This window comes from Chroicocephalus ridibundus, chromosome Z, assembly GCF_963924245.1.
Source record: "Chroicocephalus ridibundus chromosome Z, bChrRid1.1, whole genome shotgun sequence".
NCBI classification, from domain to species: domain Eukaryota; kingdom Metazoa; phylum Chordata; class Aves; order Charadriiformes; family Laridae; genus Chroicocephalus; species Chroicocephalus ridibundus.
Window position 1 is genome coordinate 74096323 of NC_086316.1, and position 24892 is coordinate 74121214.

The following is a 24892-nucleotide window of genomic DNA, read 5'->3' on the forward strand; positions in this document are numbered from 1 at the left end:
AGCTGGATCCATCCATAAAAGGCATTCTTTGGGTGCATTTTTTGTATGGAGGACCATATGACTGCTGCTAATAGCAGAGCGAGACGTGTGATGAACTTGGAGACCTTTTCAACTCAGTGTTTCCTAAAAAGACTTTAAAGTGTTTCTCTCTTTCCCTCAAAAGCCAATGATCGCTCAAGAGCTTGTAACACAATATCCCAAAATCAAGAAAAAGAAAAATCAAGTCACCCGAACAAGATCTGTCAATAGTATTAAAAATTGCCCCCCCGCTTTTCCCCCATAATTTATTCATTAATTGACATGTAGAAAAAAAAGACATAGGGAGACCTCAGTGCTAATGGCATCTCTAAGGGTTTCCTGCCTCCTGTCTCTGGCAGCTTGCTTCTCTCTGTTCAGATCTCTCGCTCTGCCATACCAACACAACTGGAAACTATATCAATGTACTGATCTATCTTAAAAAATAATCCACATTTTCCCTTGGAATATTCTTAAAGATTAATCAGTTCCTGGGCTAATATTACTATGTAAATGGGTGCTGCCTCTAGTGGTGAATATCCAGACAAAGTGTAGATATCTGGTTTCTTTATGTCATGAGATTTCTCTTCCATTTATATGGAAATACATGTGAAAGTAGCACATCAGGGTAGTTCCTGTCTTGAGATTACACATAACAGCAATCCAACCCTTTGCTTGGCAGTGGATCTGTCTGATCCAAACTCTGTTTTTGCAGGACACCATGACAAATTTCTAACACTTCTTTTGCAAGGAATATGAGTACCTACTGTAGAGTTACTAAATCTCAAGCAGAAATGATCTTTGCTCTCCAAAGCTTTTTAAGTCCTCTGGATAGAATTGCTACGGTGTTGGTAAGGCCCAACAGAGGTTTGTATTTCAGTGCTTACTACTTATCTGAAACTATGATGTGGTTCTTTGGTGGAGACAAATACGCATGAGGAGAAATTGTCCTGTGGCCATTGTCCTGTGCACTTCAGCGGTGACCATTCAAGGCTGAACTGAGCCCAGGAAAGAGTTCCAAGTATTTACATTAGCAAAATCCCAGAGGAAAATTTTGCAGGTGTTCTTCTAAGACAAGGAAATGAAAACAAAAGCAAAAATCACAGCATCACTTTGATCCAAACCAAGATGATTTATCCTAATTTAGTGCAGGTAGCATAAAGGGTCTGTTGTATACCTCAGATATTATCTAAACCCTAAACCCAGATATTACCTATAAATATTGAAATTGGTTGCCTAAAGAAAGTGAATCTTTTCCAGTGTAGCCTAGGCAGAAGAGGAAGGTGCATTTTGGAGAGAGGCAATATGAGTCAAGGGTACTTTATAAGGTTACACTTTTAAAAAGAATGCAATAATTGCTTTCTAAATATTTCTGTCATCTCTGAAAGTACTTGGAAAAACAGAAGATGTGTGAGGGTACTTTGTTCAAATTGAAAATAAATACAAAAACATCTTTCTTCTTAGAAATAAAAGTTCTCATGAAGGTTTTGTTGTCAACTAATGATCAGTATGTCGTTCCCTAGGCTTCAGTGGAACCATGCATGTGCTGTAAGAGACTAATCACTAATATAAATAACTGTTGCTGTGCATAAAGCTGCATTTTGCCCATGTTGTATGTTGTCTGCGGTGGCAGGTGGCGGGCAAGAAGTATTATTCCTCCTTGAACAGCCATGACAAGAAGTTTAGTCTTTACGATTTATGGAAGAGCAAGGAAAGATAATTTTCACCCTGTGAAAACCCAACATTTCCGAGGAGTAACCTTATAGAGTTCAGATCAAGTCAGTGGAGTCTGGTGAACTGGCCTCTCATTTCTGTGGAGATACAGGTTGTTTACTGGAGGCACCTGCTTCCAGTTGTTCAGGATATTGGTCCCTTTTTTTTACAGAATGACAACGTAAGCCCTGCTGTGCCCGGCATTTTGCTGTTGTTCAGGGACTTTTAGAGCAAAAGATAAAACAGGGGTTTTTTTTTCACCTAGCAATAGGAGCTAGACAAGGTTTCATCTGAAGTATAATGCAACAATTCCTCACATTTCATCATTGCTCTCAAAGTTTCAGGCACAAGTTTAGTCTGTAGACTCATAAGCAAGGACTTCCTTTTGCAAAGAATTTCATGGGAAAAATCCACATTCTTCAGCCTTTTTTTTGGTAATTTTAGTCTGCTGCAAAGAGGTGGAACTTGACTGTTTTGTTTTTTGACCTTTGGAGAAAAATCTTTTGGTTTTTTTCGACCTTTTTGGGGAATTCTGTTCCTTTTTTCTTGAAGTTCAGTTGATCACAAATCACTTGATCAGGCATAGCTTTCCAATGGCAGTAGCACATTAAATATTTTCAAGAGATAAAGCAAATCAAAATCCTGAACTTTGTTGGTGGTTGAATTTATACTTCAATTACACTTAGGAATTTTACAAGTAATTCCCATATAAATAAAGAAAAAAACTTAAACTCAATTGACCAACACCTGGGACTGGCTCAAAATTAAGATGTCTATATTACAGCCTCTGTTAACTGTTTTCAACACCACTCCAAAACAAATTTCACAGTAGAGCATTGTAGTATTCACAGATTTGCAATAAACCCACAGGAGCACTGGCAGTTGTTTCTATGTGGTACAGAAATGACACCAGCACCACATCAATAACTGTGCTATACAATCAGTGCACTTTTTCATTTGTGGATTTATGAGTAATGCCATTGCCCTTGAGGCCTAAATCTCTTATTTCCACTTGTGACCTGGGTTATGCTCAGCCTGATCAGTCATTTCAAATTTCCTCTTTTGTGTTGGCTTTTATTGACAGCTAATGACCTTCAAAGCCGATGCTGGCAACTGATGCTCAGCTGGTTCTTTTTAATAAGGCCACGTTAACAAATGAGTCCATGATTCCTGCTAGGCCTTTGAACTCTTACAAATTTACTTATTCTGCTGCTTGCTGCCAGTGTTATTTCAGAGGCTACAGTCTGCAGATGCTGGATTGAGATTGGGTTCTGTAGATGCACATCTATACAGAAAAAAAGAAGACTAAATTCTCCCTAGCACAGTTTTGTAATTAAAATACCAAGCAAATATAGAATACTATCTTATTATTAATCAGAATGATTTAGAAAATTGGTCCAAACTGAATGTTGTCCAAACTAAATATAAAATGTAAGGACTGGTTCCTGGTTCCTGTTACCCAGGGTGTGTTCTTTCTGTGAAGCATGTGAAGTGCTTTGGGAAATCTGTGGTAGGACACAGATAGGAATTTTTGTGCCCAGCAGTCCCTGGAGACTTGCCAGTGCCGCGATGTCTCTGGAGGAGGCAGAGGAATCATTCCAGCTTTGCCCTGGGCAATACAACGAAAAAAAATGAGGCTTCCCGGTGTTATTTCTGGTACCCTCATTCAGCAGTCTGGAGCAGCTGAGGTCCCTCCAAGTCCTGGCTGAGGGCAAGTGTGTTCATCCCCATGGTGCAGTGCACATGCCGTTGGGTCACCAGTTGGGTACAGGGTTGGCATGGGGATAAAGCTCAGTTGCTGGGGATGGGCAGTGCAGGTGCAATGTGATAAGCAGGTTGCAAGGGGATGGTGCGCATGTAGGGGAGGTGAAACCATGTATTTATGCTGTTAACTTTTTGCTGCTTGTAGGAACATCTTTCTAATCTTAGAATTCACACCTGGTTAAAAGCAAACACATTTTCGTGTCCCTGTCCCTCACCCACAAGCTTCCTTCCCCCTGACCCCCATCCCCCGAAAGTGAAGGGCCAAAGTCAAAATGAAGTTGCCAGAGTTTTTTATAGATGTAAGGCAATAAATATTTCCTTACTCTCTTGAGGAATGATAAGCTTTTCCAGCTAAATTTAGAGTAAGAACAAGAAAAAAACGTCATGGTAGATATACATCCTGAAAACTTGAACCCAAACTGTTAATGTTCAACTCAAATGATAGGCAACTGAAAACAGTGTCAGTTTATATACAATGGCTGTATGTAATGCCATTACATAAAGGGCAGTATCAAGCAGGCTAGCATAGGTAGACCTAACAACACTACAATAGCTAAGATAGATTCTTATTGCTGTGTTTGTTGAAAACTACGCACCTTTTCCATAGTCATGTCTTTTTTAGCTTTCTTTCAACTTGGAAATGAAAGCATCGGTGTGGCAAAGTTACTGTTGTAGCTGCGTACATGCCTTGACTGCAGAAGTACAGGCAATTATTTTTTCATTAATACTAGTCATAGGGAGAGAAAGAAAAATGTGCTTTGTAATAATCCCTAAAGCAACTACTTCAATTTGGAAGTGGTAGGATTACTGAAGAGATTAACTTCCAACAGAAATATAATCTTGTGCACACTTTTCTTATTTCAAAACACTCAAAAGATGATTTTGCCTGTCCCTCATAGAACTTGCAGTGTTTATTCCTGCAGTTATCAGAGGATAACTGAGATGGGTGATGAACTATCAGAAACTGAAAAATGCTATATACAATTCAGGCCAATTTTAGTGGCATCATAGAAATGAAAAACTATTTCTTCATATTTTAAAATTAACATGAATCTGAATGATTCTGTATTTCCTTGGCAACATATCATACATTTAGACACATTCATTACTAAGATGGACAGTTATTGTTCACACAGACTAGGGCATTCATTGGAAAAGAAACATGGAATGTAATTCCAACATGCTGTCTTGATGGGCTGCTACTGTAAAATAGGGCTATTCTCACAACATCACAAGCAAATCTATTGCCTATCTTCAGCTTTTTCTTACATAAAACATGTCAAAACTGTTTTATGTCTGCTATAATGCCAGATGGATTGACCTGAAAAGGAAGGGAAGAAGGAGTGAGGTGGCTGAAAGTGTATCATGGAACAACTAATGAGACATCTCTGGTTTAAGGTCGTTAATGTTGTTCCTGCATGCAGTGAAGGGCAGTGCTTCAGGGAGTCTCCAAAGTCTTCTGATGGAAATGAAGGTATGGATCCAGTTCCTTTGCTATAACTATATGGGGCGCAGAAATAAGACTGTTAGAAGACACACTTGCTGACTGTGATTTGTATCGTCCCAAGGTATTAATTTGGGCCCTTCTGAAGTTCCTGTAACTCATACCAGTTGTCAGTAATCTAATTTTGATAAATCAGGGTATGTCCCTAGCATGCATATCTGTCATAATTCTTCTTACGCCAGACTGGGGCCTCCTAAGACAACTGTGAGAGCAGTATTTTTCTGTAAGCCATGGCAGCTCTCCTGCATTTTGCCTTGAATGTCTTGTCTCTGCAAAGATTCTGTGATTTGTTGTCTTTCACCCTGTTACCTCACATTCAATATTGCCCTGTAGATGTGAAGAAATGCAGCAAGTACTGACTGGGTTACATTGGGTTATATAAATATATATCATGTTGGGTTTTAGCCCCATAATTTATATGTTTCAAAAGAGTAAGTGCTTTTGAAATACTCCCTGGGAACATCAGCAGAATCTGCGATGAATTGGGGTGGAGGGGTTGTCAGTCTTTTTCATCCTAGCACCTGCTTTTACGTAATTGAAGAGCACGTCACTTGTAGGGCTGCATCTCAGCTCACCTTTCGGTATCGGTGGGAAAGAATGGGTAGGTGTAGCACTGTGTGACTGTTGAGGACCATCAAGCCATGATTTTAGCAGCGGCAGTGAAGATAGGCAGTGTAGTGGAGGGATGATCTCGAGATCACCCTAGACCTCTGGAACATCACAGTCTGCCTTCCTGAGTTCTGTTCTCCCCATTTGTAAAATAAAAATGACATCCACCTGCCCACCTTTACCTTACTCCGTGCTGTGAAGTGGAAGCTGTTAAGATAGCAAGAGTAATGAGTTCCACACAGTGTTATCACTGTATGTATCGTATGTATGCTCACGGCTTCTGTTTGTAGTTTTGTCATTTTGTAGTTCTTGTATACGTATCTACACAGAACCCGGTGTCAATTAAAAGATCAAGTAAATATGTCCCCTTCCCACTTATTTTTTTTAGCATCAGATCTCCTCATCTTGAGTTTTCATGCTGAAGTATTTTCACCTAAAAGCTGCATTGCATTTTTACATAGCATTAGTGTACAGTGGTAAGACTGCAAATTGCGAAAAGAGACACCCAAATACATCATGTCACAGTAAGAAATCCCTTAGGTGTGTTCCACAATCATATAGATTCCTTGAAATAAAAAAAAAGAGAACAGATTTCTCGAAAAACAAGGAAGAACCTGAAAGTCTGAATGGCAGGATATATTTGCAGTACAGATGGTATTAAAATATTTAATCTTTTCAACCTCTAGGGGGGACTATGTTTTCAGTGAACCTGTCTGTGCAGAATTTTCTTAATCTGTGGCAGGCTGTTCAGACTGTTGCTAATGCTAGCTGGGGCGAGTCAAGTGATTCTTGATTGGTGTATGAGTTATTCCTGGGGGGAAAATAGCCCGTGTCTGAAATGACCTTAGTCCTAAAGGGCCAGTCTGAAATCCCTGCTCTCCCTGCAGTCCGCGGGCATTCTGCCTGCTACTGATTCACAACTGCAGGATTTGTTCCAATTAAAAAAGCATTTATGTAGCTGAGAAAAATAATGTCTGTGGAGAAATGTTGGATTTATAGCTATGGAAAATACTGTAAGTGAACTAATGATGAAGTGGATTAAGTGACATTTTGAATTGGGATTAACAAGTACATGCTCATGCATAACTTTCTGGCTGAGAAAAATAAATCAGTCACAGGCTGGGATTCTTCTTTATAAAACTGCTTTGGGTGAAGAGAAACAACTGAAATGTTCATGACACTTTGGGCCCGCAGAGACACTGTGATTCCCAGAAGGCTGAATGCAATTGCTTGGGCGAGTAAGGACCACATACTGCGGGACAGATCTTTGTCTGAAAGCATCAAAATTGGTTTCTATGCTACTACTGCTACCCAGTGCTGGTTAGATGCCTTTTATTTCTTTTTCCCCTTGTGCTGGCCCTACTTCTCCCACTCGTATTCATTCCCAGCAGTACTTTACCTCACAAGGCGCAGCCAGTGTGAAGGGATGGCAGCCCTGTGATTTATGGGCTTACTATCTCTTCCGTTCTGTTTACACATCTCAAATAAGATAGCTAGGAGAGTATGGAGCTCACACGTAAAATGAAAAAGATATTTTGGCGGGGGAAGGAGGGAATCAAGAGAGATCTGTCCAGATTTCAGTGTTGTAAACACATCTGTAGGGTCACCATAAAGCAGTGACTACAAAGGTCAGCATTTCAAAATGTGTCTTAAGAAAATGTTTTTGCAAGCTTTGTGGTGAAGATGGCTGGCGTGTTGTATATTGTAACATTCTGCTTAATCTCCACTATGTTATATGGAGTCATTTACAACAAAAAATGCCTGACATAACTTACAGTACAGGAACATACAAAACCAGCTTCACCAGGGTGGATGTTTATGTAATCTTCAAGAGCACTCTGAAGTTCGATTCAGTAATCAAATAAAACTACGTGAGAGGCACATTTCTCAGAGACGCTACCCATCCTTGAATTTCCAAGCTTCTTTATTTTACTGATCCCCATGAGATACACGCTCCTGAAAAAAAGATTTTTTTTGACGACTATTTCTGTACGTCACGTTATCTGCTGTCTTTATTCCACTTCTCGGTTGTAATTGCACTAGCGTTTCCAGCTCTCTTTTCTTTTTAATCGAGGCATTTTGAAGGTGAGCAGATGGTCACCCCAGGAGCGCAGCGTTCCCATTCATAGACAGCACAGCGAAGGCAGCAACAAAAGTAAGTTTACACAGACTGCCCTGACAACGACCTCTGTGCTGAACTATACAAACCCCTTCTGTAAAGCCGGGAGCAGCTCACTCACCTTTCGAATGCAAACCTGGCACTCTCTGAGTAACCATAAAACATCAAACCACGCAGCCCTGCCCTGGGTTTGAGGATGCGTGCTGTTACGGGGCACAGAAAACTCCACAGAGAGCTATCCTTCAGGATTTTGCTGTCAAAAAACATCAGGTATTCCAAAGCCTCTTTCACAAAACATTTTGCACATTTCGCATTGACTTTATTCTTTTTTCCAGAACAGGAGTGTCCATTTTAAGTGGACATTAACAAAATCTTAAGCATAGCAGCTTTATGGCCAGTAAGTAGAGCTGATCAGGGATGCATTTAACATGGTCTGACCAGTGAGGTCAAGGTAATTCAGAAAGTTGTTTTCCTTTTTTTTCCCCCAAGAAAATAATCTCAGAATGCGACTTGTCTCCTTCACTGGGGAAACCTTTGCTAGGGATACGAAATTGTGTCTCTGAGACACAGCGAGTGGGAAGTGACAGAAAATCACATCTGGGGCTCCTTGGCATGGGGATCTCTGAAAGACCCTGGAGGGATGCAGGCAGGGGTCTGGGATCCAGTGCCGGATCCCCCATAGCGTTACGGGGGGATGCTGTCCCTGAGCACGGGCACCTTTCGGGGGGAGGAGATGGGGTCCGGGCAGCCCTGCTGGTATACTGCCGCTGCTGCATCCCCCAGTGCTGACGCTGCAACCCCCCCCTTCCCCAAAACCCCCAGCCCTGCCGACCACCGACCCCTGAGTCCACGGGGACGGTGTGTCAAATGCTTCCCATACGCAGTAAAGTGCAGCTAAAGCAACCCAAAAAAATATTTTAAAAAAATTAAAGTGCCGTGGGATCCCTCACTCCGCGACCCCGGGGAGTCGCTCGGCGGGTCGGGCAGCAGCCGAGCGGGCGGACAGATGTACAGACGTCCGTCCGTAAGTGTTCTGTATGTGACACGGACATTCCCCAACCCGCCCCCTTTCCCGCCCGCCCCGCGGTGCCGGCAGCCTCGGTGCCCACAGCCCTGGCCGTCGGGAGAGGTGTGCGGGCGGGCGGGGGCGCGGAGGGGGCGGGCGGGGCGGGCGGGAGCGGCCGGGCCGGCTCCTCCCTGCGCACAAACCCGGCCGCGCCGCGCCGCGCCTGCGGAGGGACAGCCGCCGCCGCTCCCGCGCTACTTAAGCGGGGAGGGCGCAGCCCGGCAGCCCCGGCCGGGGGCGGGGGGGAGGGGAGGCAAAATAATAATAATAACAATAATAATAATATCTATAAGAAAAGCAGAGCTGAGATGCTCCGTCCGTAACCCGCCGGCTGGGGCAGGTTGTGAATTCGCCAAACACCTGAGAAATAAAGCACGACCGAACAATTTCGAGGCGGGCGGGGAAAGGAGGAGGAGGAGGGGGGTGGTAGTAGTAGTATTAGCAGTAGTAGTAGTAGTAGTAGTAGTGGTGGTGGTCGGGGGGAGCGAAGCACAAAAGTTTTGCCGGAGCCGGGGCGGCTGCGGGGGGGGGCGGGCGCGATGCCGCCCTGGCTGCTGGGCAGCCTCTGCTGCTGCCTGCTGGCGGCGCGGGCGGCGCTGGGCGGCGGCTCCGCGGGCGCGGAGGCGGAGGAGGAGAAGCTGATCCGGGTGCTGGTGCTGCTGCCGCAGGACGACGCCTACCTCTTCTCGCTGGGGCGGGTGCGTCCGGCCATCGAGTACGCGGTGCGGAGCCTGCGGGAGAGCGGCGGCGGGTTGCCCCCCGGCTACTCCTTCCAGCTCACCTACGAGGACTCGGCCTGCGGCAACCGCGCCCTCTTCAGCCTGGTGGACATGGTGGCCCTGCAGCGCCGGCGCCCCGACCTGCTGCTGGGGCCCGTCTGCGAGTACGCGGCGGCGCCGGTGGCGCGGCTGGCGGCCCACTGGGACGTCCCCATGCTGTCGGCGGGGGCGCTGGCCGCCGGCTTCGGCGCCAAGGGCGGCGAGTACTCGCACCTCACCCGCGTCGCCCCCGCCTACGCCAAGATGGGCGAGATGCTGCTGGCCCTCTTCCGCCATCACCAGTGGAGCCGGGCCACGCTGCTCTACAGCGACAGCAACCCCGAGCGCAGCTGCTACTTCGCCATGGAGGGCGTCCATGTGGTCTTCCAGGAGGAGGCCTTCCACATGGCCGTGCACAGCTTCGACGAGAGCAGCCGCCACCTCGACCTCGACGACGTCGTCCGCACCCTCCAGACCGGCGAGAGGGGTGAGTAGCGGCGGGGAGGCCGGCTCGGCTCCTCGGCGGCGTCCGGTGGTGGCTGGGGCGATGGGAGCACCGGGGAGGGAAGGTTCTGCGGGAGGGGGGAGTCACATCACGTTCCCACCCGCGGGGAAACTCATTGCTGTGCTGTGCCGGCATCCCCGGGCCAGGCATCCCCCGGCGGATGGGGGCCAGCTGCCCCGAGCAAAAGCTGTGCCCACAGAAGTTCATTAGAACTTTGCCTCCCGCGGCAGAGAGGGAGGAGGCTCACCCTCGGGGACCACGCTGGCAGGGTTTTGTGGCATAGTAAGAAATCAGCTTTCTGCGGCAGGCTGGCTTACCCAAAATTGCCCGCATCTGCAGAGCAGCAAATCTGTTGCTTATTCTCTGAGATTTTTGAAGTGATTCTCTGTAAGTTCAAAGTCTAAGCAAAGATGTTTTCTTCACACCCTGCTGTGTCTTGCTGCAGGGATCCTTTTCCCCGCTCCTGCCGTTGGGAGCCCTGTCGAGTGCTTCATAAATAACAAATGCATTTAGGGGAAGCAGTAATTTCAGGGGATGTGTGGATGCAAAACCCTGTGAGTGTGTGCAGTAATATTGCCACCAACTGTTAGCAAAACAGTGTGGAGATAAATGGCTTGTAAAACATCTTGGGAAGTCACCTCTGAGCTGGATGAACTGGCTTTGCATCATGAAGTAGTAAAATGCTTAAAGTGCTTTGGGACGTGCAAATTTGTAGTTAGATTTTGTGTTTCAAAGCGAGATCTTGCTGACCAATGTGTGGGTATGTGGGCTTATCAAAAAGGTGTTTTTTGTTAGAGGCTTTTAGCAGCCATAGGCTTCCCTGGTAAGTTATTGCAAAAAAAAGAAAAAAAAAGAAAAGGTGTTTTCCAGGAGTGGACTGCAGGATCAAGTTAAAGAAAGTCCTTAGCTGTTTTCTGAAAGAGATGTAGATGCACAAAGTGCTTTGTACGATTTTTACATCCCTGGTTGTAGAATGCAAAAATAGCATCAAAATTGGACTGATAAAGATCATCCCGTGCGTGACTGGTGTTGCAGTGCTGAAGGCTGTGGACGGAGCAGCCTTGCGCTGCTGATGTCGTTACACTGCTGTGAAATACTTAATGTGCGCAGGAGCATGTGTGAGAGAACTGAGGTCTAATCGCATATGGCTCTTTAATTCTCTCTTCACTAAAGCAGGTGCTTAAAATAGAGCTTTCCTAGTAAGTACCGTTCAGGGAAATAACACTGAACGGAGAGAAAGACATGCGTAAGTGCCAGAGGAAACCGCTACGTAGGGAAAGATGCTTTTCTTTTTTAATCAGCCTGACTTTTGTGTGTGTGTTTGGCTTTCCTGATGCTAAGAGCACGGCAATATGCTTATGGCATGAAAAGATGAGTGTTCACCCTTAGTCAAAGGGGGCTGTGGCCGTGCTATGGGAGCATGACTGGTGGTTAAAGGCAAACCGAGCTCATCAGCCCGCGCTGACAGTCAGGGAAGAGAGGTTTGCTTTCAGCCTGGGCATAAATGCTTTGATGAGCTGAGACCTTTGGTCTTACATCGTTTTGTAACTTGCAAATGACTGAACAAAAGTAGCCCTCTGTCATATTTCATTCCCCACCTTGTGCCCTGTGGGGTTCCCTCCCTCCATCTCACCTCTTCATTTGTCTTCTGGCTCATGCTGCTGCTGCAAAATGCAGCAAGTGGGGCCCTTCAGCTTCCACTTGTGTCTTTCAGACTTTAAAGACTGACCACAGGACTTGCCTGGCACGTTCCTCTGGGCCTGAGGGGGTGGTTCTGCCATTCACAACACCTTTCAGGCTGTCCCAGTATTTTAGAAGTCATCTATCATGTGAAGGATGCACCAGGTGCCTTAGCTGACCAGATGAGGTCTTCATTTCTCCTGGAGACTACTTGGAGGTCCCCCCTACGGGGCAGCAGGGCTTGTGGGCATCAGGGCACTGTCCAAAGCACTTTCTAGAAACGCTTGTGGTTGGTTGATTTTCTCACCAGATTTTAAGGGCTCCTGTGTTGTACCTACTGTGACACCATCCTGTGCTCTGACCCTGCACCTTCTCTGTCCCCAGAGACTGCTGTTAGTGGTGGTCGCACCTGAGTGGTGGGGCTTCCATGAGTCGCCTGGAGTGGGAGCGAGCTTTCAAGCAGATACGGGATTCCTGCTTGAAACTCTGCCAGGGTTGAAAAAGAAGCTGCCCCATCAGCTGTCCCGTGGGGAGCTGGGGCAGAGGCTGGCCCCGTGGACTGTATTGCTGCTGGCTGGGGCTTTGCACTGAGCTCTTGGGGGCCTGAGAGGCAGGGGACCCTCAACCATGTACGCGTATTTGCCAGCTGCTGCCCGTTCAGTCCCTGCAGCCATTCCAAAAGACTCAAGTCCTGGAGCCACAACAAAATCATGATGAAAAATACAATGATAAAAGTTAACAACGTGTCTTCAGTGAATTTCATTCCTAGTTCAAGTAGGCTCCGTTAGCCACACTGCAGACTCGATGCGGTAGGCTCAGGTTAGCCACGATGGCCACAAACTCAGGACTGTGCTTAGACATGTTCTGCCCAAACACATAATCCAAGGGATGTGCGTAGCGAAGGGAATGCTTATTCCTTTAACTGGAATTAAACTCTTAAGTATTTGCAGGATGAGTCAATAATCCTCGTCAATAAATTCAGAATATTAGTATTAGAATCACTGTGGTCTGTGTGTATTATACTGGAGGGAGAACATTTTGTGTGTGTTTGCACGTACACACTTGTATGTACACAATAGTGAGGTACAGATGCAGATTAATTTACATTTTTGGAAGATTTTGAGAGACATGCCCATAGTTTATTTGCTTCAAAATCTTGAAATATGTAATCTCTGCTCTCCTGCTGGGGTAAAAAAGCACGTCCAAATAGTTAATATTACTTCCCTTACATTCCTTTAGAGGCTTACAAAATATGATTTAATGTATCTTAAAGTAGGTTTTTTTTCCCCACACACTTTTTTTTTTTTTATTCCTTTTGCTCGAGGTCTTTTACTGGTGTTGTGGGAATCTCTTTGATTCCATCTACAGAGTACGTTTTTATGATAGATGTGAATTATAAAGGCAAAGTGAAGGGAGAATTGGGAGGCCAGCAAGGAAACATTTCAAAAGGAAATCTCTCACCTATACTGAAATTAGGAACAGTGAGACAAATTTGTTCCTGATGTGTGTCTGGAAAAGATTTGATCCAAATTTTATTTTAAGAAAATTATTTTTCTTCTTTTCCTTCATGCTAATATACTTCACAATGGTCATGAAATATGTCTTGCTCTCTTGCTCTGGAAATTATTATATTGCTCTGCTGTAATCAGGAGGACAGAGCTATGCATGGTATAACTCTCCTGAAGTGTGGGGATGTACCGTACGTGACTCACCCCGGCAGCGCATCTGGAGCTTTATGCCTGTGATGGCATCCAACCAAAAAAGCGATGGGAGAAGATTCATTGTGTGCGAAAAGATTTGGCCTGTTTGGCCTTTTCATTTCTTATAATAGCAAACACTTCTACCCAGAAAAGCTGAATGTGGTTTTGATTCAGTTTTATTGTTGGGGTGAAAATATTTGCGTACATTATTGTAGCTTTTGAGCCCTGCCATGCGTGACGGTGTTCTTGGAAATGTGCGTGCAGTTGGTTTCAAGTCATCGTCCCAACAGGATCTCTTACAACTTTGCTGTAGAATATAACCCCAAAGCATTCACTGATAGAATGCTTTACTGTTCTCTCTGATGTCAGTAGCTTCGTACCCACAGTCCTGTGAACCTATATAAAAATTTATCGTATAAAGTGCTCAGAATGGGAGGTGTCTTCATGGCTGAAGACCTCACCTGAGTTCCTGCTTTCTCCTTGCAGAGGGAAGGGGTAGCAAGGGGAGTAGTTCCCCGTGCCCAGCAGGCTGGGGAACAGACCTCTTGACCACTGTTGTCACAGTGTGGATCATCGTGTCCACATGGAGGACACCTCTGGGATTGTAGGTCCCGTTGTAGCAGCAGAACCCCTGCTTGTCTCTTGGTCTGTGATAAATGAGGGTCTGTGGCGTTTAATCTTGTAACCACCTTTAATCTTAATGCTCAGAAAGTGGCACTCGCTTTTCCCATTTCTGAATATTAAGCATCCCATCAAAGGTTGTTTCCTAGGCTTATTATATGGTCTCTGGAGAGGAAGTCACATCCTGGAGAGATTCATACCACTGTCCCTGGATAGCTGCAGAGATGCTGCTCTACATTAACCGTAGAGAGGCAACAGATTCTAGTCCAGATACTTACACCTCAGATGTCTAAAATTTAGTTAAGGTGAATCTACACCAAACTGTTCAATGGAATGGAAATTAAAATGGTAATGTTGTTGTATCACCTTAATTCTTCAGATTGTCTTGTGTCCAGTTAGAAGTAGCAACAGAGGCTTATGGTTGCAATTGACTCTATGAATACATGCAGTTGAAGAAATTTGAAGCTAGGTCTTACCACATGTTGCAGGGGTAAAAAAACTTTGATCACACAGAGGCTCTAATTATTTTCAGAGGAGACAAGGCAGTAGGAAGCCCCTCTTGTGTTTGGTACCTGTCTTCTGTCAGCTGTTTGGGAAGTCAGTTTTGTTTGCCATCTGCGTTGTCATGTTTGTTGCAACACTGGGAAGACAGCTGGGGTCACTGTCTCTGGCAGCTTTCATGCTTAACAGGCTGTTCCCTGAAGTTCTTGAACTGCTTCTTATCTGTGTTTTCTGTTTTCTTCCACCAGTTGTAATCATGTGTGCCAGCGGTGACACAATCAGGAACATCATGTTGGCTGCTCATCGGCAAGGAATGACCAATGGGGACTACGCTTTCTTCAATATTGAACTCTTCAACAGCTCGTCATATGGTAATGCTTTTTGTGCCCAAGTATGTTGCAAAGTCTTCTGTAAGCCTGGTAATATTTTTAGATTTGTTAGCCTCAAAATATGCCACATGGAGTCCAGAATACACCACTGCGTCTCCCTGTTGTTGCAGTTACCTTCCACTTTGGCTGTGGTATTGCTGGCAAGGATCTTGTGGCTGTAGTTGCCACTGGGTGGATCACAAAATGCCAAACGCACTATAGGCATTACTTATTTAGTTACTTGTAGGGGAAGCAGCACCAGACGGAGACATTGGTTACATCAGCCAGGTGTGGATACTCCATGCTGCAGTGTGTGTGCTCAGCTCTAGGTGGCTTGGACCGTCCCCAGCCTTGTGACTACCAAATCTCAGGACAGGGCTATTCCTGGCTGCCCGGTGGCCTGCAGTCGGTGCAGATGGCTGAAAGGAAGCACTAGCAGTGGCCGGAGCTGTGGGCAGCTGCAGGACCTGGGTTTCCAGAAGTCATCTCTGTGCTGGCGGTTCACACGTCTAATCCACTGCAGCTTTTGATCAGAAACTACATCTGCAAAAACATTCAGCGGTGTTGTGTTGAAGGGAAATCACTGGACAGGACACAGACAGTCCAAATTTACTAGAGTAGCATGGATAAAAGTGTCTGATTCCACTCCTAAGTAAAAAGGATATGAGTTGTCAAATCAAAACATGACTTTAAGATATAAATTAAATACACTTGCTTTTTGGAATATAACTGCTATCAGTTACATTTGATACTATGTTAGTGCATGTCAGGGACTAAACCTGCTCTCAGCTGCTACAGAGCGAACTAATACTGGAGCAACGTATTTGCTGAATTTTAAACAACATCAGATGACTGAAGCTGAAGCAAGTTCATGCCTGAGAACTAGGTTTTGTTGAAGTGTCAACATGGCTTTTGAAAGGAGCAGCCTCTGTTGCAGGTGCAGAGAAAATAATCCCCCCCCTGCAGGCTGCATTAACTAATCCACTACAAAACCAAATTCATTTCAAATTGAAAATCAAGTGGGAGTTGACAAAGAACGAAAACTTGGGTTTTTTTCTTTCTTTCAAGCCTCAAAATGTTGACGAACAGGACCAACTGAATTCACGAAAGGATGATGTATTTTGTTTAATGAATCATTTGTAAGTTGTGCATAAACTTTTTGTTATCCATGTACAGCCTCTGAGATTATTTCACAGTAAAGCAGTGTGGTTTGTTGAAAAGCTCTATAATGAATCTGTGTAACTGTTTGAATTCAGACATGGGGATACCTACAGAAGTACAGATACTGCTACATGTATTGTATAGGTTAGGTAAAGAAGTGCCAAGTTTTTCAGGATAATAAGGAAATTACTTAAATAACTAAAAGACAAAGTTGCAGAATAAGATCAAAGCCAGTGGTTCGAATCAAGGTTTTCTTTTTGCTGAGTTGAATTTGGAGTGACTGTATCCCTTGTGGCATAAGCAAAACCATTTGGCATTGCAGCCTTAATCGGGACCAAAGCAAAAAGCTCAAGGTCAACACGTATCAGCAATCACAAAACCCTGAAGTTTTGACCCTTCTGTAGACCCTGGGAGCTTTGCAGGCTTGACTTTACTAGAAACCACTGATCAAATAACCCCTCTGGCTGCCAGCGGTGGCTTGTTACCTCTGCGCTACTACTGCATTTCATCTCACAGAGTAGAAATGCATCAGAAGTGATTCATATGGCCTCAGGAACAAGTCTGTGTGTGAGCTGGGCTCCCTTTGGAGTCACAGGAGGGAATGCGGCACCCGCGGACAGCCTCACAGTGATGGGGGCGATACCACGTGGGAGCCTCAGCTCCATCCTCCTTCGCATCACAGTCTTCTTGTAGCTTTTCCAAGGGATTAATGAAAACTCTCTGTCGTTGGATGTAGTGTAGTTAGGATGTGGCATATCCTGACATTTCTAAGTAATAATTCTTTTAAACCAATTTTTTCTGTTTCTTTGGGGGTGTGTTTCCCATGAAGAGTGAAATGACTGTGCATCAGGAGTTGACTTTTGCGCAGGTGGTCATCACGTGTGGAAAGCAAGCACAAAAGAGAAATGTAGAGAAATTCTCCCAAAATTCCTTGTTCCCAGTAGCTGGAGATACTAGATTATCTATGTTATAAAAGGTACAAAATCGAAGAGGGGGTGTGATTGGCAAATTGGCACTTTGCCTTCAAGTTCAGATGACCATATTGCAGTTTGTTGTTGCCCTCTGTTCTGAATATTTTTAATTTTTCAGAAGAGCAGAAGTATTAAATGCCAAGGCTGCAATAATTGCACATAAGTACTGTGGCAAGACAACCTCCTGCAAAATAATCCATAAAGGAATTTAAATATGTAAAATATTCTAGGAACGCTGTTATGCAAGTGTACCTTCCCTGCTCCCAGTGTCATGATTTTTTTAAAATAAATATGCATGGCGTTCAGGACAGAAACCTATTCACATTCTACCAGCACTACCATTTTTTTGTGTCTATGATCTCACTCTTTTTAGCCATTTCCATTTGTAACTACTAAGATATAGCAAAGCCCTCTGTGCTGTCGTCTCTGCTGTTCTTCTTGTATACTGCACCTCCGAAATGCAGGTACGCAGCTGGGGCAGAGGCTTTTCAGCTTTGAGGCTCTGGCAGGGCTTGTACCCTCTTGCGGGGAAGCCAGCAAGATGTGCTAGCTTACAATTGCCAGATGTGTGTCGCTTTCTTTTTCAAAAGTAGTAACAAGGTCAGCGTGCGGGCACTGGAGGGAAGAGTCCTGCCTCTGGGGGCAGAACCGGACGGTGGGATGTTAGTTGTGCTGCAGTGTTTCCATCAGGTCTGAGGAACAGGGTCCTGGCACACGTAATTTTGACCAGTTAAAGTACAATTTCTTCCTAAAAGAATGAAATCGCTTCTGAAAAAAGAAAGTAAATTAAGAATTAGCAAGGTTCATGGTATTTATAAAGATGACAGTCCTAGCTGGTGCCGAGCTGCAGTAAATAAGGCTTTCTTGGGGTAGAAAAGAAAGGTAAAAGGGCTTGGGTGGTCCTGTTCCTCCCATCCTGTGCTGGGAGTGACAGGAGCTGCCCTGGAGCCAAAAGCAGCAGGAGGAAAGACTTGTCCTCCAGAGAGGTGCAGGTCCTTTGTTCTTTCCCCTGTGCGCCCTGAGGAAGCAGAGCAATTCTCCATTTACATTTATTGTCAAAAAAGAAAAAGGGGGGGAAAAAAAAGTCCCAGCAGCAGTTCTGTGAGGACAAAGCGCAGGCTCTGTGTTCACCTGCTTTGGGGGGACCCAGGTTGTCTGCCCGTTAATTTGCTGTTGCAGGTGTGCGATGCAGCTGGTAGTACTGTGCAAGGAGCACCGTGGGTTTGATGCTTGGATGCTCCGTTAGCATCTCCACTTCCAAACCACTTGCTTCTCTTAGTCTAAATGACACCATGGTCCTCAACCCAAGCAAAGCAGCCACGTCCTTTCTCATCTCAGGGTCCCCTGTGCCTCCAGGTTGCCCTTGGGAGCTTAGGATTAGTCTTTACCTTGGCTCATTTAGCCGTGATGGGGTTTGTTGTTGAAAAAAGACTGTCTAGCTTTTAATTATTTGTAAGCATTTAGAGGCACACTGCTTAGGGCTACTAATGTTCCCTCTATGCCTCTTTTATTTATTGTTTATGTAGAATAGCACAAAGCCTGGTGCAGAGCAACATGGGCATTTCCACTAACCTCGTGACGCTTTGGATCGGGGTCTTAGGACCTGCTAAGTCAGGCCCTGTTAGGCAGGACTCCTCTGCTAATTAACAACCAGTCAGCTATCCTGATTTTTAAAAATCTGATTACTTTACTGGTGGTCTGAGTTAAATTGTTCCCTGCTGTGACATGAAACACGTGTAAATACAGTGTAGGCACAGGATCCCGTTTTATTTCTAAGTGTTTCTTTTCCACTAAGAGCAGGGCTGGTCTGGCAGCCACTGCACACATGGTTTGCTCCTTGACCGCAGTGGGAGAGCTGTCGGAGAAGTAGCTGCACCATCTGCCTCCCATGCCTGGTGACGATCATACTATTGACTTTATTGGTGCCTTTCTGACTGTCCAAGAGTGTTGCTGGTGGAGTGATATGTAACAAAAACCTTTGTGGTCGAATCCTCCCTCACTTATTCTAACTTAAATATTTCTGCGTTTGAGATCTGGCACATGTTTTTTGCTCTGAGATGTCTTCTCACACTTAGGCTTCATCCCACCCTTTAAAAATAAGCAAGCACAGCATGGGAGTAAAGTTGTCCTTCTGTTTGCACATTTACTTCCCACCAGCCGTTCCTCCCTGCCTGGTTTCCTGCACATCTTGGAACAGGTTCAGTTCTCCCTTTTACTCTGCCATCTCCCCATAGTGCAGGACAGGGGACTTCCAGGTGGAAAAAGGAAGGCAGTCATGTAATGGTACCTAAGTCGGAGCTGGAAATATTCTTGTTTTCCCCTTAGGAAATGGCTCTTGGAGAAGAGGAGACAAACATGACCTTGAAGCCAAGAAGGCATACTCATACCTCCAAACCGTCACTCTGCTGAGGACCGTGAAGCCTGAGTTTGAGAAGTTTTCCCTGGAGGTGAAAAGTTCTGTTCAGAAGCAAGGTCTGCACGAGGATGACTACGTAAGTGCTTGATGACAGGCTTCAGGTCTTAGCATCTTCAAAAACATCATCCTAATTAAAGCAAAAGTAGCAGTGAGACCTTATCAGGACAGTCACCTGGGTTCAGTTGTAAAATCCCACTGTTCACTATATAATATCTTTCTTTTTTTTTTCTCCATTTTTTCCTTTTTTTTTGTGGATAATGCAAATAGCAAGAATAGACATGGTCAAGGTGCACCACCATCCATGACCAGTTGTCCTGTGCTTGTTCCCTTGCTCATCAGCAGGAAGGCTGGGGAAAGGCAGATTGCTGTGTCTCTCTCCCTCTCCCACCAAGCACTTGTCTTTTTTTAACAGGCAAAGAACTATATTCTTTTTTGTTTTCTCCCAATAATTTTTTTTGTAGAATCAAATTTCAGCAAGTTACACTCTCTGTATTGCATCCAATGAAATTTTTCTTTATGTGAATGAGAAAAGTGGTCTTATTTCCCAACTAAGCATATTTAGGTTCTTGTTGCTGTTTATTTTAAACTGTCTAAAATATCAGTATAGTCCTTAAGAGTTGTTTTAAGCCTAGGGGAGTGCCATTGTCATTCAGAGATGGATATGGGAAAGCATGTCTCTTTTTTATCTTTTTTAATCTCTCTAAATGTAGGAGGAAGATGCCTCTGAAAATTGCTTTTGAGCTACCAAGCTAGTTCATCAGGTGTTTTCATAGAAAAGTCTTCTGTGAAAGCAAGAATGTATAGCACATACCTATAGGGATTTCTGCATGCTGATACAAGTACTTCCCAGACAGTCAGCCTTCCCCATGATGGGGAGTAAACTTTCCAAATATGCTTATAAAGAAAAAAAGCTTGAAGAGTTTGGTCAGTCTTTACCTGTAGGAAATGAGAGCTAGGAATTTATGCCTGAAACTCAAGAAAGCAACCCAAAACGCTCGTTTGCCAGCTCCCACTGAGGCACCTACCTCATCTCTTTGCTTTAAGCATTGTGTCCCTCACAGGTGGAGGCATCATTTTAGTTCAAAGCACAAGCTGATGAACTTGAATGTTGTGTTAATAAATGACCTTTCCTGCAGTTCATTGTATAACCTTAGCTGTCTTCAGAAAACCTGTGCTTCTTAGAATTTGAATGTATTTTATTTAAATATTTTAGTTAAAGTGGTTTTTGAATCACATCACTAGCTTATATTTTTTCTTGTGAAACTTTCAAAGTCTAGGCCCGCAGAAATAGTCTTTTGTTGGCATTTTTTGCCTTGAGTTACTGGAGAAACCCCAGCTGCCAAGTTCAAAGAGCTGCTTTCTGAAGAACCTGCTAAATGAGTTTTGAACAAGGCAGAGGACTGTACTTTGTGCTGTTCCTCCCTTTTCCCTCTATGTGCCCTTTTGCAGATGTCACTTAGCAAGCTATGTACCTTCAAAATCTGCCATGTGCTCTTGGTTGTGGTTGGTGAGAAATGTGATTTTGAATATTAAAGAGCCAGTCATCCACAGCTGTGTGGCTTTTCTAGTCTGGGCAGTGTGACATCTCCTCAGATGAGAAAAATGTTAAACTGACGAGAGCTCAGGGTGCTGCCTGTGGGTGGTTTGGAGACAGGCAAGGGCGGGATGCTTTGCTGTTCTTTAGGATGTGGACTCACTGCAAACCCTATGCAAGTTCAGCGTTGATAGACATGGATAGGTGCAAGCACTGTTAAGGTCAAGCAGCAGTGGATCCACGAGAGAGCAAATCCCCCTGTGCCATTAGGGGGGAGATTTTGCAGGCTAATGTGTTTGTTGGGGACACTCCTTGCACAGTTGCATACCCACTGCCAGAAGTTCTCTTTTCTCTTTCCTTGCTCCATGGTTGATTGTGCAATCAGCCATCTGTACTGGCTGTCCCAGAGTGGGTGCCGTGCTCCCTACTGCCTTGTCCTTGACCACCTTCTGCCTGGTTCTGAGGGCTGCCTCTCCCTATATCCTGTTCCCACCTGTGATCCAGAGCTTTTCATCTTGCTCCAAGCACTCCCTCACCCAAAAATGTTAGTCTTTGCTAGGGCCAGGCAGTAGCATGGCGCCCCTCCTGCTGCTGCTGCCTCTCCTGCTCCTCTTCCTGCTCTTCCTTTCCCACTTGGCTTTCTGCGCTCTTCCCAGTCTCTTCTTGCCAGGGCAGATGGAGGACTTGTGATCTATGGACATCTACCATGGCTTCCTGCCATCTGAAACAGCAATCCTTGACTCACGGGAAGCTCATGGTGGAGGCTGTAGGGATCTAGATTCCCTGTGGAGGAGCTACAGATCCATGGTTGTGGGGGAACGAGGTTTGCTTTTCATTGTTTATGACGAATTTTACATTTCCCCACTTCAGACAGTGGGAAAGAGGTGCTTCATACTCCCTTAACTGATTGTCCGGCTGCTGTGTTTGTAAGGGAAAAATTTCGGGGCAGCCTTCAGGCTTAAGAAAAAAATCCATTTTAAAAACTAATGGGGAAAAATAAAAAGCCAAACTGAGGGCCAGCTAGTTCCTCTCTGAAATATATGTGGGTAGTGGGCACCTCATTGACAGTGCTTTTTTTTTGGCAGCATGGTGGAAATGGCAGTTTTGTCCTGGGTGTTGGCTAAGCAAGGCTGTGGCCTCTAAGGGAAACTTGGGAGAGGTCCTTCAGCTGAGTGAGTGGGAAGTGACAGAGATGGATTTTTCTCTGCTGGATTCAGCTCCTGAAAACAAAACTGCGCAAAGATAGTTGGTGGTACGGTCCATCTCAAGTCCTGTCCACGGGTGTTGAAATATAATCCTCATCCTTTTCTGCAAGCTGTGTCCCAAGAGGATGAATTCAGGGAGGTTTGAATTTGAAGCATTCAGTGTTTCTGCTTCTCTGCGTGGATTCTTCCAGTGTCATGGGAAAATGGGGCCCCAGGTCCCTGGTCTAAGTTATCTCGCAGTGACCCTAACTCAAACAAAAGTTGTTAGCGCTGCCATTTTGTCCTGGCCTTTTGCCAGCAGTATTCCTAAAGGCATTATTATCTACCAAAAAAGAATATCATAAAAATGGAAAATAAGCAGATGACAGAAGGAAAGATAAGGGAGACAGAAAGGGCAAAGTCCTAAAGCAGCAGCTGTCCAATTGCGGGAATGGAGAACACATATGGCCCTTGGATGAGTAACAGGTCAAAGATTGTTGTTGGCCATCTTCATCTCCAGCTGTGAAATCACACGGAAAAGCGAAAAACTTGTTGTGGGTATGTCCTTCCCAGGTCAGAAACTGCTGCTGTTTCTGCATGGGTGCTGTGCTTCTGCAGGGGGGAAGGCAGAAGAACCTGCGCCTTGGGAGTGGGCAGGAAAGTGTGGAAAGGGCGATTTCTCTGACTCCTCCAGGAATCTCCCTTGTGAAGGGAAGAGCTTCCTTAAACCCCTTTTAACTAAACAGCATCAAAAATAAGAGTGGCAGAGAGGTTCTGAGAAAGCATCTTAGAAGGGTTTGGGTAGGTAGTAGTTGCACAGAATGGGGCTAAAAATGATGACGTTCCCTGTCTGCAATATCCCATTGCAACATCCCGTTGCAACAGCTGCCTGAGTCCGTCAGCAAATATTATTAGTTTGCTTGGTCATCACTTTTAGAGTCTGAAGGCAGTTACTGTCATGCTAATGTAACCCAAAGAACTGTGGGCTGAAGCATCAGATCTGTTCAGCCCTCATTTCAGCATTTAATGGTGTCATGATTTTTTTTTCAAGATACCTCCTGTAGTTCTGTAGACAGCCTGACCATTTTATCTCATGCCTACCTGGAGACTGACTTCACTGCCAAAATAGCCAAAAAAAGAGGAATTTTTTCAGAAATCCATTCAGATACGGAGTTTAGGCATAAGGATGGTAGAATCACTTTAATAATATTACACAAATTATAGCAGTTTTCTTACATCTGTAGTGCTAATGCTTTACCAAGACATTAACAACATCATGTCCTGGTTTCTATAAACCAGCTGAGATCCTTGGTTTAATTGCAAAATACAGCACAAGCTGTGCTTGCAGACCTATAGCCTATGTGAGGCAGGCAGCAATGGGAACTGCATGCATTTATGTGAAGGAAGAATTTGAAACTGTCTCTGAATTGGTGTGTGAGTAACTCCCAACAGATACTCTAGTTAAAAATGTTTATGAATAAATAGTGTTTCAGTTAAAGTATGTGCATAAGCCATTTTTATTAAATAATGCCGAACACTTAATGAATTGGCAGTAGCCTGCAGTTTGGAAGCTCTTAATGCACCTTCTGTTCCTGACTCAGGCCTACGATTCAATAAATGCTTTTTTTATGTCCAGACCAGTATTCTGAGCTGGGATGATTTTACAGCCTGGGATATTTGCTCTTCTGAGGTTTCAGACCACCCATGGCTTGTTTTTTCTTCTCATTTAAAAGCTGAAAATGTAACTAATTAAACAAATATTTCTGCTGTGTTAACTACATGACAGCATTGTTTGCGAGGTGGATGCGTGGGTTTTACCCTATCCACAGCCCTTTTCACACGAAAATGAGCCGCAGGAGAAGGGAACTGGAGCTCAATTTGCCTGTAAAGTTGTCTCAGTGAAAGAATGAGCTACATAGATTAATTAGATCAGTGAGATGCTACTGCCTATTAGAAAGGGCAAGTCTGTTTTATTTAACATTTTCAGCCCTCTGAAATGAGAAATAATCTGCATAAGAGCAACTGTTCGAGCTCCAACAGCTAACTACAAAAGCTATGTGGGGGGTAGCTGTGCTCATAAAGTTTATCATCTCATCCATAACATCCGTGCCAGACTCTTCCCCGTGTGTATTCCTTACGTCAGCCTTTTAATTAGGATTGTACACCAGCTAAGATAAGAGTTGGGAGAAGTGAGCAATTCAGTCCTGTCACTGAGAGAGCCGCTGAAAATGTAACGTATTCAGCAGTGTACGTCCCGCTTGTCTTTTTTCAGGCACAGGCAGGCAAGATTAATGACAGGCAGGCTTTTGTGTCTCTTCTGACTACACCAGGATGGGAGAGAGTTTTGAGGAGATTTAAAAAAAAAAAAAAAAAAAAAAAAGCCAACAAAAAACCCTCCCAACGAATGATTTGTTCAAATGAATAGGTCTTTTCAGCTGCTGGAGTGCTTTGCTAATTGTGTTCGAAAGAATAAAAGCAAACCACAAGCTGCTTTCAGCAGCCGGAAAAAACGGGTTCACATGCCAGCTTATTAACAAGATGAATTCTATTAGTAAAACATATTTAGGATTTTCGCAACCAGCCCTTCACCCCTTGGAATTAATGAGAGTTTCTTCAATTTCTGTAAGAGCAGTGTTGAACTCTGGACTGCTAAATTTGTTGAATACAGCAGATGCTTTTTTTTTTTGCTGAAGTTAATGCTTT

The 24892-nt window shown here is 44.5% G+C and overlaps 2 protein-coding genes across 3 annotated transcripts in view; one reads left to right on the forward strand and one right to left on the reverse strand.

Annotated features, from left to right (window-relative positions):
* The window catches only part of TARS1 (threonyl-tRNA synthetase 1), a 533465-nt gene that overhangs the window by 26605 nt on the left and 481968 nt on the right, over nt 1-24892 (reverse strand). The window lies entirely within an intron of this gene.
* NPR3 (natriuretic peptide receptor 3) overlaps nt 9206-24892 on the forward strand; it is a 50087-nt gene continuing 34400 nt past the window's right edge. For both annotated transcript variants that reach the window (XM_063320543.1, XM_063320544.1), the window contains exons 1-3: nt 9206-10035; nt 14804-14926; nt 19381-19547. In XM_063320543.1, coding sequence (XP_063176613.1) covers nt 9330-10035; nt 14804-14926; nt 19381-19547 — 996 coding nt within the window. In that variant the 5' untranslated portion in view covers nt 9206-9329. The remainder of the gene's footprint in view (nt 10036-14803; nt 14927-19380; nt 19548-24892) is intronic.